The sequence below is a fragment of the Xyrauchen texanus genome, chromosome 15, assembly GCF_025860055.1.
Source record: "Xyrauchen texanus isolate HMW12.3.18 chromosome 15, RBS_HiC_50CHRs, whole genome shotgun sequence".
In the NCBI taxonomy this organism is placed as follows: domain Eukaryota; kingdom Metazoa; phylum Chordata; class Actinopteri; order Cypriniformes; family Catostomidae; genus Xyrauchen; species Xyrauchen texanus.
The window spans coordinates 43,559,173-43,574,872 of record NC_068290.1 but is presented as its reverse complement, the minus strand read 5'-3'; the positions used below and the strand labels follow the sequence as shown (position 1 = coordinate 43,574,872).

General features: G+C 36.8%; 1 protein-coding gene across 2 annotated transcripts in view; it reads left to right on the top strand.

The window, feature by feature from the left end:
* bbs9 (Bardet-Biedl syndrome 9) overlaps window positions 1-13,442 on the top strand; it is a 193,101-nt gene extending 179,659 nt beyond the window's left edge. For both annotated transcript variants that reach the window (XM_052143904.1, XM_052143903.1), the window contains one exon: window positions 12,052-13,442. In XM_052143904.1, the coding sequence (XP_051999864.1) occupies window positions 12,052-12,362 (311 nt within the window). In that variant the 3' untranslated portion in view covers window positions 12,363-13,442. The remainder of the gene's footprint in view (window positions 1-12,051) is intronic.
* Window positions 13,443-15,700: the final 2,258 nt, after the last annotated feature.

The following is a 15,700-nucleotide window of genomic DNA, read 5'->3' as shown; positions in this document are numbered from 1 at the left end:
CCAAGAGCTCTCTCTCTCTCTCTCTCTCTCTCACTCACACACTCACTCACTCACTCACTCACTCTCTTTCTCTCTCTCTCTCTCGCTCTCTCTATATGTGTGTGTTTGTGTGTGTGTGTGTGTGTGTATATTTCTCTCTCCCTCTATCTCTCTGAAGACAGGTTTCTCCATTGATACAAACTTTCAGTAGAATAATGTTACATCATCAGGTAATCAGATGTCCTCTATGCAACACTTGCACTGTCAGGGTCACAATTTAAGCTCAACCGATAGAGCGTTGCACTTGCAGTGCAAAGGACTGGGATAGAAGTCCAGAAAAGCAAGCATGTCAACATGTGAGTTGAACGTGTCATATAAGCAGCACAAAATGACATGGTTGCTTTAGCAATTGTGTTTTTCATCTCATATTTGCTTTTTATGACGCTATCGGTTAGGTTTAGGTTTAAGGTTTAAGGTAGGGAGGTTGGTTTTGTTGATTTAAAACTCCATAGATTATTAACCTTTAATAATATAATTTGTTTTATAGAAATTTTAGCTTTTAGCACCACACAGTGGACATTTAATTTCAGAACCGCCAAAATACCTTTAAGGAACTATGTCACCAAAGTCACATCACTTTAATGAGATCTGGCTGTGTTACAGGTGTAGGATCAGTGCATCGTGAGTGTTTTCAGAAAGCATTCAGCTCCACATTTTAACAAAATAAACATAATAGAGCCAGACACAGAAAATCGAAGGAAATTGATGGAATGAATTTAAATGTAAATGTGTTAAACAGAACAGAGAGCACTACACTATTGGTAGTTGAAACTTTTGGCGCCCATCTGCGGCCGTTTCACTTGGAAATTGAAGCTCACACATGTCCATACCTTCAAAAAACGATTCCAGCTTTGGCCACAGGGGGCAGTGCTTTGAATTTAGGTAAGAACAGACTGATTTTAGCTGAAGAACTTTGGACCTCCTGTCATTGAACTCACAGTAGCTGTGTCCAAAATCACATCAGAGTATGTACTGCTTTTGAAGGATGCACATCTCAGCCGGTAAAACAGTACGTTCTTTAGGTATGCATGCAAGTAGAATAAACCGATTCCTGAAATATTTCATCTGGGAATGTGAGCATTGTCCTGTTACTGGAATATATGCTGCAATAGTGTAAAAATTATTTATTTTAGTTTTGATAAACAAACACCATTTAAGCACAAGAAACAACTTTTGTGGTATATTGTATAGCACTTATAGTTAAAAAGAGCCGCTCGACTTGACTTTGTTTTTAATCCAGTGTCTTGAACATGAAATATCCTCAGCTCCTGAGGCATTATGGGATCGTAAAGTGTTTAATTGATCCACACTTCAGAATCTCGCCTGAAATAGTCATCTGGGTATTTCTCACATACTCTTTTATGAATACTGAGGATTCGTATATGCTATTCCATTGGCATACTGTTTTTGGCATTCAGTTTACAGTAGTAGAATAATATAGTTATTCATGTTCAGCGTGTAAGTCTGATGGATTTCTCTGGAAGCGATTCAGTGTGTGCCTTGTTATAGCTATAGTTATAAACATTTTGACAGTAATGAACTTTAACTTGCTCAGCAAGATTCTCTTTAAACTGTTGGTCCGACATGACATTAGTTGACTTAAAACAGAAAACTGTACCATAAAAGAAGACAGTTTACTCTAATGGCCACTAAAGCACCCCTAATGGCAACAAACTACATACAAATCCAGTAGAGCTCAACACTTTCTTCTCTCCTCTTTCCTCCTGTCTTTCTATTGCTCTCACTTTTTTACTTAACATACACAAACACATCAATTATGAACAGGCTGTGCTGAGCTCAGTGATATGTGGAAATCCACTCCATTAAGGCGATCAATAATTGTAGTCATGCTGATTGATCTGTAGAGTGTGGAGAATTTGTCTATGATAATTTTATTGATTTTAGTCACAGTAAGATGATTGAGATGTAGTACTTCCAACATGCTGGAACATTTGGAGAGTCATAGCTGCATTCATATGGGTTGTATGGTGTGTGGAGAAGATAAAATATACATTTGGTGTAAATTGACTGAGGAATGCTAGTTGATGACATACTAGATTAATAGCTTGAGATTGGCTGAACTACCATTTCTAAAGAAAGGTCTTTTATATGGCATACCACCTTACTAAAGGACATATTCACCTCTTAGTAAGCTAATATTTATGTTAGTTTCCTTCCTGTTCCTCTCCCCAGCTCAGTTCTCCAGAGAGGTTTGATTTGAAGGAAATCTTTGAATCGGTTGAGCACTCTTATTTCTGTATAGTGCTCATTTTGTCTCCTCATGTAACTACTGCACTTTTTCAGAGGCCAAGCCTGTTTTTTTGTTTGTTTGTTTCCATTTCTTAGTGGTCCATAACTTTGGGATCATTTCTAAACAAAACAAAAAAGAAAACAGAATGTCTTCTTTAACAGAGACCAAATTTACAGAGAAATCAACTCTCCTTAACATGACAAATTATTTACTTTTGTATGTTGGAGGCTCTGCTTTTGATCATACATTCTTTTGGACCATATTAAAACAGGGGTTTTTATTGAATGCACAGCATTAAGATGATTCTCTTAAAGCTGGATTACACTAAAGCACTATATATCTGAACAGATTTGAAAGTACTAGGTATCACACACTTGTTCATTTTAATAATCGCTACAGCCGAAACTTTGAATCACACACCAAACGACTGTAAAGTTGATCCGATCCGATCACAAATGTACACAGATGTAACCCCATTCCGGGATTGTCATGACAGATGTAAACAAACATAGAAATGGGAACTGGCTGCTGTTATTGTTGCTACTACTCTGCGTTCTGAGATAGGAAAGAGATAGACCGAATGTGTGGGTGTGGTATTTGGTGGGAAGACGCAGCCAGTATGGTCTCCAGAGACTGTTATGAGAGATGGAGGTGAGTGGTGTTAAAAGTAAAGCTCTAGTTGAGTGCTTGTTCACCATCTCCATTTCTTGAGCTTTGTCTCCCCGCATGCTCGATTTCTGTTTGCTTATGACAGCAGATTTGAGTCGTGGAGCATCATACACTATGAGATTTCCTCTGTAGTCATGGGTAGTCAGGTAAAAAATATCAAAACAAGTTTAACAGGGGGCCTGGGTATCTCAGCGAGTATTGACACTGACTACCTCCTGCTCGTCATGCACGGTGAGCCATGTGACAAGATGCACAGGCTGACTATCTCTGAAGTGGAGGTAGCTGAAACTTGTCCTCCGCCACCCAGATTGAGGTGAGTTACCGTGCCACCATGAGGACCTCGTAAGCAGTGGGAATTTGGCATGCCAAATTGGGGAGAAAAGGGGATAAAATAAAATAATTAAAAACAAGTTTGAGATCTTCTAACTAGACTGAATCATAGCCGGATGGTAAGAAATCAGAGCCTAAATTCATCAGAGACTACGCAATTTTCTGCAAAATCTTTTAACTTCAACTGGCACAAAATCTGCAGACTTACCATATCACCAACAAGCATGGGCTCAGATGGACTGCAAATTTAGAGCTAAAATCTGTGTTAAATTGTTTAGTGTAATCCAGCCTTTACCAACAGACCTCTGACAGTAAGGATTGGGAACTCCTTATGTCCATCTGCACTTATCACCTGTGGAGTTCCCCAAGGTTCCATTTTAGGCCCTTTTATGTTTTACTTACAAATGCTTTCCATGGGTTCTATCTTTCAAAAACACAAGTTTTCATCATTGCTGATTACACACGTTAATAATAAGGGATATAGTAGTGCACACTCCTGCAGGAGGTGTTAGGCTATTGATTATTTCTGCCTGTCTTCACTCTCCTCAAGTCCAGTACAAAATCAGTTTAAGTAGTACTATCAATTGATTACATTTTAAATGAAATAATTACATGACATGCAGATTAATCAAATTCATTGCATATATCAATATTTGCCAAAACAGATAATTCAGTAAAAATCAAGATAGGTTTGATTCCCAGGGAACACACAAACTGATAAAAATGTATACTCTGAATGCACTGTAAATTGCTTTAGATAATAGCATCTGCCAAATGCGTTAATGTAAATGTCAAATTCAATAAAAGTCAGCACTCCAACTGTACAGGCAACATGCCTCTTCAAACCAATGAGCAGGCAGGACAGACTTCCACAGATGGCTTAGAGCGCTTGCTTTCAATGACAGCTGGACTGAGCACAACAGAATGCAGGGCTCTCAAATAGGCTCTTAAAGTTTCAAACTATGTTTAACTTGACACAGCATCCTAAAAACACAGCGCTTATGTCCAGAGGTGCTGAAAACTTGTGAGACGCTTCAAAAGCATCTGTCTGATGAATTAGTGAATTAACCAACAATAAAAAATAGAGCAGAGGTAATTAGGCCAATAATAGGTTTATGTTCAATGATATGGAAATAAAGCAAACAACATTTTCACTTTTAAAGCCACTTTTTGTGTTGGCTTAATGCATTACTTGTCTGTTACCACAATATAATGTCATTTTTTTTTTTTTATTATCTGAATTATAATGTCTGTCAGGCCTTAATATTATATTTCTAATTATTTTATTCTAAATTACATTTATTTGAGGGCCTTTCTCATATAGCTCTTTAATTACATCTGCTGGTGGAATCCCCATACTGGGCAAATGCAGGAACTTAATATGTCAGACTTCTTAGCGCCATGACTTATTTCTCAGGAAAATAGCAAATTACACTTTGTACCACTTCATTACAAGAGTACATCCACAGTTTGGGCGTGCACACCTACAAGATAACACAAGCACTACACTCACTTGCTCTTTGCACTGAAATGAAAATTACGCTTTCAATTAGCGCTATCATGAAACACTTTTTAAAGAAAGTCAGTTCTCCTGCACCCAGGCCAAAACGCTTTTACCCGCGATAACACAACAGTTTGCGTTCCATTCACTGCTATTCAAATGCATCCAAATGAGGAAGACCGAAAACACAAGCGCGTGAAGAAATTTCGCATTCCGCTGTAGACAAAAGTTAAAGTTTGGCGACCTGCAAAATCAATGATGGAAGGACTCGTGACCAATAGATGATGGAAACGTCACACACTAACGTCTTGGCTCAATTCAAAGAATATATATTTCAAAGCTGCGTGTTTTTGTGTGTACTTGTGGTCCTTCAAAAGATACTGAAAATATTCAGTAGACTGCGTTTAGTCTGATCTAGTGTTTACTGTGATCTAGTGCCTGAGATTCACCAACATGTAATGTCATGTGGGAGAATTCACTAGACAGTTATTGGGCACTTTAACTATTCACAACAAGTCCACATTTATTGATCTACATGATTTATTTTTATCTCACATTATGTAGCAAATTAACTAACTAAACTAACCAATAATAGTAATGGTACTACCTGACTGGCACAGCCACATCCACTGCACTCAAGCGCGCGCGCACACACACACACACGCACACACGCACACAATGATATTCTCTCATCCTCATCCATCCATTCTATCTTGCTGTGAGATCTTAAAACTCTTCACACTCACTTTATACTTACACCTGCATGACAAACACTCCTCACATTTACCCAGACAAAGCACTGTATGCTTCTACTAAGATTTTCATGTCACATGTATTGTTCATACTGTAAAATAAGCTAACACATATACGTACATAAATGAGAACACCACAGACACACACACACACACACACACACACACACACACACATCTGTTGACATAATTCACAGTTCAATGCACACATAGACAGACATTCTGTGTTGTAAAGTCAAAGTTGCATGCATTTGTGTGTATTTTTAGCATTTATGTGAGAGGTTTTTAGTCAGCATTGTTAAACATGTAACAGTAAAACATCAGAGGGCGTTGGTGCTTCTCTTTGGCTTTATGTGCTGGAGAGGGAAACAGGCAGTGGGTAGTGTTGGAAACCAGTTGCATTAACAAAATGAAAATACTGTAACCGAATAATTTTCATGACATTCAGTTCTGCTTCAGTTCTTAAACTGAGTTTTGTCATAATAAACGGTACTTTAATGAAAAAAAAACGTTACTAATACAGTATCTTTGGGTGTTTCTTCAACATCGGGCACTTTTAGCACTTTGGATTTCTAAAAATTTAATTTCACACTCATAAATTATACTAACTTCTGCAGATTTACAATTTAGAGGTTTTTACAATGAGATAGATATTTACCTTGAATTGTCTTTTGTTTTCTTTAAACATCACTCATGTTTCATCTCAAGCATGCTCTTCACTGACACTTTTTGACTTATTTTACTAGTACAATAACTTTTGGAGAAAACAAAAAATACTATTTTGGTGTGGAGGAAATGACGCCACACAAAAATATTTTTCGTTTTATAGAAATCTTTTTCACACAATAAAAATTGAAATGGTTTGTTTATTTCACTCATAGTTTTAATATTTAAAACAATAGAATCTATACATAAAAGGCATTTGAAAATTACCATAGTTGGTAAAAAGTTTCCAATTCAGTTTTAATTAGACCATCATAAAACAAAACGAAAAAAGTTTAAAATATATATTTCAACATACATATATTTCTTTCGTTTATAAAAAGGACAAAATTGGAATCGGAACCAGAATCGTTAAATTCCGTACAATTCCCATCTCTACAGCAGCCCATGCTCCTCTTGTGTTTTTATACATACAGAATAGTTCACACTATTCTTGCCTGGCAAACTCATAAAATTGCCCCTCAGTGATGCTATCTGCAATGCTTTTCATCAGCGGTGTTTGATGTGGCATTGTGTGGAGCGTTGTCCGATGGAGGCTGCTTCAGCCAAGCAATGCTTTTGAATGCCATTTTTTGCTCTGCACTGCATGATAACCAATGATAAAAAAATATATTTTCACAGTTCAACCTTGGATTATTTGTCTTTGTTGGGTTGCGATAAACACAACCCAAGTCTCATTGAATGAAGGTTACTATAACATTTTTGCAAACTGAGTTTAAACTGCAGCTTTCTATGTTTTGCTGGAGATTCCTGGTGAAATGAACACTAGAGGAGCTACAACAGCTGTGCCTTTTATTTACTTTCACACAAATCACGGGTAGTATGGCTGTTTATAACTTTATAAACACATTTATTGCTCTATTACTCACACTTTTATTATATCAAAACACTGTTACTCTAATGCACCATTTGAAAAACAAAAACATTTAATGCTTCCACTTCCACGGTAGCTCACCTGATAATGTGTTGCACTTTGGACTTTAAAGACCGAGCCACGAGCCCAACCTAGGACTCTCACAATGAAATTGAAGCAAAAGTCCCATAGAAGTGATGTGAAATGTCGTGTTTTCTTCAGTAAATGTGCTTTTCATGTAGAATTTACATTTAAAACACTATCGGTTATGTTCAGATGTTGGTTTAGGGTAAGGATGTCTGTTTTGGTCTCCTCTCATTTATCTTTTAAGACACTGTTGGTAAGGTTTCGGTTAAAGTTTTAGGTTAGGGAGGTACTGTATGTTTTATTGATTACTCACTCTATTATTCACCTTTAAAACCTTGCCGGATTACGACATCTTTTCACTCGCTTTTGTCGCTGTTGCCATGTAAACTACATGAGATCAGGCTGGATAAACGTCCATGAAATAATTATTGATCAAACATTTAATCTTATTAGTCTAGTAGTAACATTTTCAATTCGAGTGTGAGATGATTTTTAATAAATCAAAGCTTGTGAAAATATGATGGACAATGTTACTGCATAGTACTACACTTGTTGTGTGAAACAGAGTTTGAGCATACAGAATGGAAAGAATTGCAAGTAAACATTGTATAACAGTAGCATACTGTAAAATAAAAGTGTTTTTGTTCTCAAACTGATAAACTTGTGTAGTGCACTTCAGGTTCTATAGTAGATTTGACAGGACAATGTTTTTAAATCCTAATACTTAATGTAAGAGTATATGCATTTACTGAAATACATAAAAAGTAATTGTGAACTTTCACCTCAAAGTGAAATAAACCTCATAAGTGACTGATTTGAAATGCTCTTCATGGGCAGTAACTCTCTGTATTAACACTGTACTGATAAACTGTATACTGTTATATTAGTGTATAAAGGATCATTTGTCTCGACTGTCATCAAGATATAAGAGTTCTCTTTTCATCAATGAGCCAGTCAGTTAAGGAACACTTTTGTCTCTGTGTTTGGATGAGTGTTTGTGCAGAGGGAAATTTCTGTTGTTGTGTGCCAGGTGTCATTGTCACTCAATGTCAGTCACAACAGTCAGCCTAACACACACACACATACACACAGATATGATGTCTACTAAAGCCCAGAGGCTCTAAACAGTCGTCAGTTTGTGTATCCCCTAGAGGCTGGTCTCAATCCTCCACCTGTGTGTGAGACGCCTGTGAGGCGCAGTCACGCCGGGCTGATGGGGACAGACTGATCCTGTAGTGCTGGATCTGCAGGGAGAAGCTTTATGAGACCCCCATCACTGCACACACACTCACAGATCACACTGTCATTGTGTGTGTCTGCAGACAAAGACGCAACAACAAAATGTGTGTGTGAATGGCACCCCTGCACATGAATGTTATCTGATGTTTAAACACAGTCTGCCCACATCACCTGATAATATTCTTCCTCATGCACTTTACCACACAGACACTAAATACAGCCATACTGCAGATACTTTTGCTCTGTCACAAACCTTAGTGTACTTTTTCATTTCTACTGTCTACATAGGCAGGTAACTTCTAATGCAGAATCTTAACCAAAATTGAACTTTTGAAAAGTCAACACAAGCAGCAGTTTTATAACAATCAATTAGAGCACAGCAGTCTTGTTCCAGAAGTAAAATCCCATCCCTTTTCTCCATAGATCAACTGATTTTTAATGATAAATTATAAACCTTTAAAGTCAGACCTACCGTGATGTAAGTCTATGAAGCCAGGTCCTACATTGAAAATCAGGGAATTTAAAAACTGTGATTTTGACTCATATCTTTAAGGATGTTATCCAGTCATCATAATTGTCTGTGAAAGTTATGGAAAGGGCTTGAAAATTAATGGGTCAAAATCTGTGGTTACCTTGTGGCTAAGCACTATGAACTTCATATTTTTGCACCTGCTATTGAGCATGCCCACTGGAGAAGCTTTGTGGCTGAATGCAATACCCATAATCCCTTGAATATATTGAAGTGTATTTGGTCAAAGAGTGCTGATTTATGAGGACATGTAAATTAATTGAAAATAATCTGTTTTGAATGAACAGATGTTTTAGCTCAATATGTTTTTAATATATATATATATATATATATATATTTTTTTTTTGTAAAAAGTTGTTTTCTTTAATGTCACCAACTAGGTGATTAGTGTTCGCTTTGATGAAGTTTCTTAAGTTATGAAGTTTACCTAACTTCTTAAAGTTTGAAGTACACACCAACTTTTAAGTTGGACCAAATATTTGGTATCTTGGTGGGGCTGACACATGATCTTGTGATGAAATGTAGATCTGCTTAATAAAGAATTTCTTATTATATTATTTTCAAGAATATTGAAAATTATGGACAGCTGTACTTACAAATGCAATTTTATTGAACTTAATTATCATTTATATATGTCAGTTTGCTGAACTTATTGTATTGAGTTCATAGAACTTTCAATCCAACTTAAAAAAAAATCAAATTAGCTGTACTTAATAATTCAAGTTTACTAAACTTTTTAGTTTTTACAGTATGCCTCTGTTGAAGCCATCAGTCTGTGTTATTACAAATTAATTTTTAAAAATTGTGTTTAATAGTGCAACTCTAAAACTACAGTGCATCCGGAAAGTATTCACAGCGCTTCACTTTTTCCACATATTGTTATGTTACAGCCTTATTCCAAAATGGATTAAATTAATTATTTTCCTCAAAATTCTACAAACAATACACCATAATGACAATGTGAAAGAAGTTTGTTTGAAATCTTTGCAAATTTATTACAAATAAAAAACGATGTACACACATGTACTTAAGTATTCACAGCTTTTGCCATGACACTCAAAATTGAGCTCAGGTGCATCCTGTTTCCACTGATCATCCTTGAGATGCTTCAACAACTTGAATGGAGTCCACCTGTGGTAAATTCAGTTGATTGGACATGATTTGGAAAGGCACACACCTGTCTATATAAGGTCCCACAGATAACAGTGCATGTCAGAGCACAAACCAAGCCATGAAGTCCAAGGAATTGTATCGAGGCACAGATCTGGGGAAGGGTACAGAATTTTTTTTGCAGCATTAAAGGTCCCAATGAGCACAGTGGCCTCCATCATCCGTAAATGGAAGATGTTTGGAACCACCAGGACTCTTCCTAGAGCTGGCCACCCTGCCAATCTGAGTGCTCGGGGGAGAAGGGCCTTAGTCAGGGAGGTGACCAAGAACCCGATGTTCACTCTGACAGAGCTCCAGCGTTTCTCTGTGGAGAGAGGAGAACCTTCCTGAAGAACAACCATCTCTGTAGCACTCCACCAATCAGGCCTGTATGGTAGAGTGGCCAGACGGAAGCCACTCCTCAGTAAAAGGCACATGACAGCCCGCCTGGAGTTTGCCAAAAGGTACCTGAAGGCCTTTCAGACCATGAGAAACAAAATTCTGTGGTCTGATGAAACAAATATTGAACTCTTTGGCCTGACAAGTATTGAATGAAAGATACCCTTTGTATGCATGTTGCTATAACTCCATATAAGTCATTACGTAACCCTTTTATAAATCCTTAACAAAGGGAACATTAATGTAAAGTATAAACAAAGGTTTCTGTGAATTCTGTCCATCAAATTAAACTTTCATATATTCACATGGCAAGCGTCATGTCTGGAGGAAACCAGGCACCGCTCATCACCTGGCCAATACCATCCCTACAGTGAAGCATGGTGGTGGCAGCATCATGCTGTGGGGATGTTTTTCAGCGGCAGGAACTGGGAGACCAGTCAGGATTGAGGGAAAGATGAATGTAGCAATGTAAAGAGATATCCTTGATGAAAACCTGGACCTCAGACTGGGACGAAGGTTCATCTTCCAACAGGACAACGACCCTAAGCACACAGTCAAGATAACAAAGGAGTGGCTACAGGACAACTCTGTGAATGTCCTTGAGTCGCCCAGCCAGAGCCCAGACTTGAACCCGATTGAACATCTCTCGAGAGAATTGAAAATGGCTGTGCACCGACGCTCCCCATCCAACCTGATGAAGCTTGAGAGATCCTGCAAAGAAGAATGTGAGAAACTGCACAAAAATAGGTGTGCCAAGTTTGTAGGATCATACTTAAAAAGACTTGAGGCTGTAATTGGTGCCAAAGGTGCTTCAACAATGTATTGAGCAAAGGCTGTGAATACTTATGTACATGTGATTTGTTTTGTTTTGTTTTTTATTTTTAATACATTTGCAAAGATTTCAATCAAACTTCTTTCACATTTTCATTATGGGGTATTGTTTGTAGAATTTTGAGAAAAATAATGAATTTAATCCATTTTGGAATAAGGCTGTAACATAACAACATGTGGAAAAACTGAAGCGCTGTGAATACTTTCCGGATGCACTGTACACTACCCATGATCCTAATGAGAAAAGATCCAGCAATCAGAGAATCATGGTGAAAAAAGTGCACCTCTGCAGCGACTGCCCACTCCCATTTTATTTATATTTATTTTAATATTTTAGAGTAGATTGTTTCTATACTTCTAACAAACAACTTTAAATCAGAAGTTTTTAATTTGATTACATTATTCGCAATGCTTCATGGATTTGTAGTTCATTCTCTCATTAAAGACGTTAAATACACAGTCTTTTGCTTTTGATTTTTTGTCATAAAGTTTGTTATGTTTTGATTCACCTCTGAGCTGGTTGGTTTAGTTCATTGCTTACAACTTATTTATGAAGGATTTTATGAAGTTCCTATGGAAAAAAATGTATGGAAAAAAATACTTCTGGAACCAAGACATACAAAAAGTATTTCATACAAAAGTACATTGTTATATTCCTTTGAATTTTTATGCACAAAATGTTTGTTTCATCCATAATAGATTCATCTAAAGAACCTTCGAAAGAGAAAGAATCTGAAAAAGACTCCACGAAAGAGAGCAAGAAAGACTCTGCGAAGGAGGAGTCAAAGGTGTCATCTAAAGAGCCAAAAGAGTCAAAGGACCCCTCAAGAGTATCCAGAAAGGGATCCACAAAAGAGTCCAAAAAGGAGTCATTAAAAGAGTTGTCAAAGGACAAAGAGTCCAGCAGAGAGAAGGAGTCGTCAAAAGAGTCTGGGAAGGACAAGACGAAGGTGTCCAGGAAGTCCTCAGTGAAGGTTAAAGAGAAGAAGTCAGAGGCAGGAGACAGCTGAAGAGTCCCACATTTAAACAGACACGGCTGCTGCATTCATACAGTTCTGGCCCTTTATTAGGCAGTGTGTCTGTGTAGAGGCCAATCCCTCATCCTGATGTTTTCGTTATAATTCCAGGGTTGATAGCATAGTGGCAGTAAAACCATTGAAAAAGCACATGTTTTGCACCTTCTTGAGGGAAACCATGTGTGTGTAGGAGGGATTATATTTAAACTCAGCTGTCTGCCACTTCAGCATGTAGTCTGTGTGAGTCCATCATCTCTAGTCCTCAGCCCTGTGTGACGTCTCCTCATAGGCACCATGCCCCACTGAGACCACTAAGAATAACCCTGTCTGTCTGCTCTTTATCTCTCACTGTCTGCCTCTCACTCTGTCTCACTGTATCTCTCTTTATCTGTGAGAGTGAGACAAGCAGTTTACTATTATCACACACACACACACGCAGTCTCTTTCTTTCAGCCACATGTAGAGGATGAGAGACAATCACTGATGTCAGAGAATCATAACAGGGGTTGCTTCACATTACAGAGTCGTGTACAATCTATTTTTGTAGAAGAATGTGCTGTTAGGAAAGTGGTATTTGTACATGACATTATGTCTTGTGTCCCTGTCCCTGTTAGGCTTGGATGTCATTGTCCTTTTTTAAGCTGTGTAAAACTATAGAAATTGTTTGCATATAAAGAGTAAAATGAATGCCAGAATTTAGAATGATCTATTCTGATATTGTAAAACATAGTTAGCCACTAGAATCCCATAACTGTTGACAAAATGCAATTCTCTCAGCGTTTTACTCCCCAAGATTTATATTATTAGTACCTAATTCTGTGATATTATTATAAAAAAAAAAAAAATCTTGTTCTGGTTGTTGTTGAATCAAAACTTTCATTAAATCGATTTTTATATATATATATATATATATATATATATATATATATATATATATATATGGTCCTTTTGGTCTCCGCACTTGCAGGCTGGGTAAATGTTTCCTCTAGACTGAAACATTTCACATATGGAAAGACAGATCTCTCTCTCTGAACATCAATTACACTGTCAAATGAGGTAATAAAAAAGGCACAAAATATTATAATTGACAAATATTAAACTGTATAAATGTTTCAATTATATGATTAACTGTTACTCTGTCTCTGTGTGTGTGTGGGGGGGGTTGGCTAGAAAAGGATTTATAGAGATATTTTTAATGGACATATGCTTGTGGTTTTACATGCATAGTGTCTGTATTATGTTGCTCCATTTTGGCAACTCGATAGGGCCATTTATCTAGAATCCCCCGTTACACAAAATCATCACTCACCAGTGCTGTAAGTGGGAAGAAATGAGTCATATCCTAAATCTATCCAAATACTGACTGTACATCATACTGTAAGCTAGATGAGAACTGCTATATCCATTTCTAATTATTAACAACAGTTTGAGGATAAACAAGCAGACTAAACCTCACAGTTCACATTCATGTCACACTGCATTCTCATTAAAAACATCTCTGTCCTTGGTTTGAAATAGGGAAGATTGGGCTAGTTGGCACAAGGGTTCAGTAAATATATGGTTTTGACTGAAAAGTCTAATTACACAAATTTGTGTATGCCCTAGCAGTAATTAGCAATGTTGGTTTCAAACACCTAGTTTAAAACTTGAATGCTTTGGTAACAGTTCACAGTAATGATTAAGTTGTTAATGGTTTATAAAGGGGTTCATTATTGACTAATAAGTCATTTATAAATGCATTATAAATAATTTATTTGCAGTTATAACAACATCCCTAAAAATAACGATTTCAATCCAATACTTAGCCAAACAGTAAACATCTTGTGTGTTATAAACGCTTAATAAATACAATTATTAATACACATTTTAATCAAATGCTCTAATTCATGATTGATGTCACAATATGGCAAAAATGGACTATTATAGTGAGGATAAAATGAGGGATTATGCCATTTTGCTACAGTTTGCTTTTGTTTTATATTCATTACTGTAATGTCTTGACTCACTTGTGTTGTCACTTTCCTTGTTACGTTGATGTCAGAAGAATTATGCTAATGCTGCTTAACTAGTCCTAGTTACCTTAAGTCCTCTGCCAAAACATTCTTCAGCTCTTCAAGCTCATTCACCACATATATCATATAATAATAAAATCTGATGACCATTAAATCATACTGAACATGTATAGTTATGTACATTGGTTTCTAATGTCAGCTTCTTAATAAATGCATCGTACAGTATGTCCACTTTAAGTTAAGGTACATTTTCACAGGTTAGTATAATGTTGAATGTGTCTTATTATGATTTTATAGCATGTGAGGTAAAATGGATTACTATTTGACAGGTATTGAATGAAAGATACCCTTTGTATGCATGTTGCTATAACTCCATAGAAGTCATTAAGCAACCCTTTTATAAATCCTTAACAAAGGGAACATTAATGTAAAGTATAAACAAAGGTTTCTGTGAATTCTGTCCATCAAATTAAACTTTCATATATTCATATATCTGTTATTAACCACACCAGCATTAAAACAAGAGCTTGGTATATCATGAAGGCAGATTTTAACCAAAAGTTTGAACTGTGTTCTCAGGACAAGTGATACATTTATGTGAAATGTTCATTTTTATAGCCTTGACTTCATGGGATGTGCCTATAAAGAAACTGACTTTAAAAAGAAACTAACCAAAACTCTGACAATAAGCCTAGTTTCTGTTTGCTGTGGGTCTGGTATCACTTATTATTGATGATTAAACCAATTAACCGTCATTATTAAAGCTTATTTAAATAAAGAGGTTAGTCCAGCTGGTTGTAATTCTCTGAGTTTAGCTAAAGGAACTTTCACCAGGTGAGTTAGTAAGAATTACAGTAAAAATGCTCTTTGGCGCTATCTAGTGACTAATATTACAGCAATAAACGATTCCCTGACAGATGGTCTTCACAGATATGTCTACAAACTACCTTCAGAAGAAATAGTTCTCCTGTCATACAGTCTCCCATGTACATGTAGACTAGATAGGGCCTAGTGTATGTTTTAAAGCATATACTAATTGACCTTTGAGATGCAGATGTCCACAATCCTTTGTGCTTGTAGATTCTCTGGATATCTGAGAGCACTTAGCACCTACTCTAGATAATGGTCCATGGATGAATCCATTGTTATTCTAAACGAGACGACAAAGAATGACATGCAAATGGTATGCTCCTGTCCAGCTTTAGCGTCTTTATAGAGGGCTGAAACACTTGTTTGAAGGTGAAGTCACATGAGTGCTGAGGGCGGATCTCAATATAGGCTACCTCACCCTACAGCAGATCTGCGGCGTTAAACCCAACA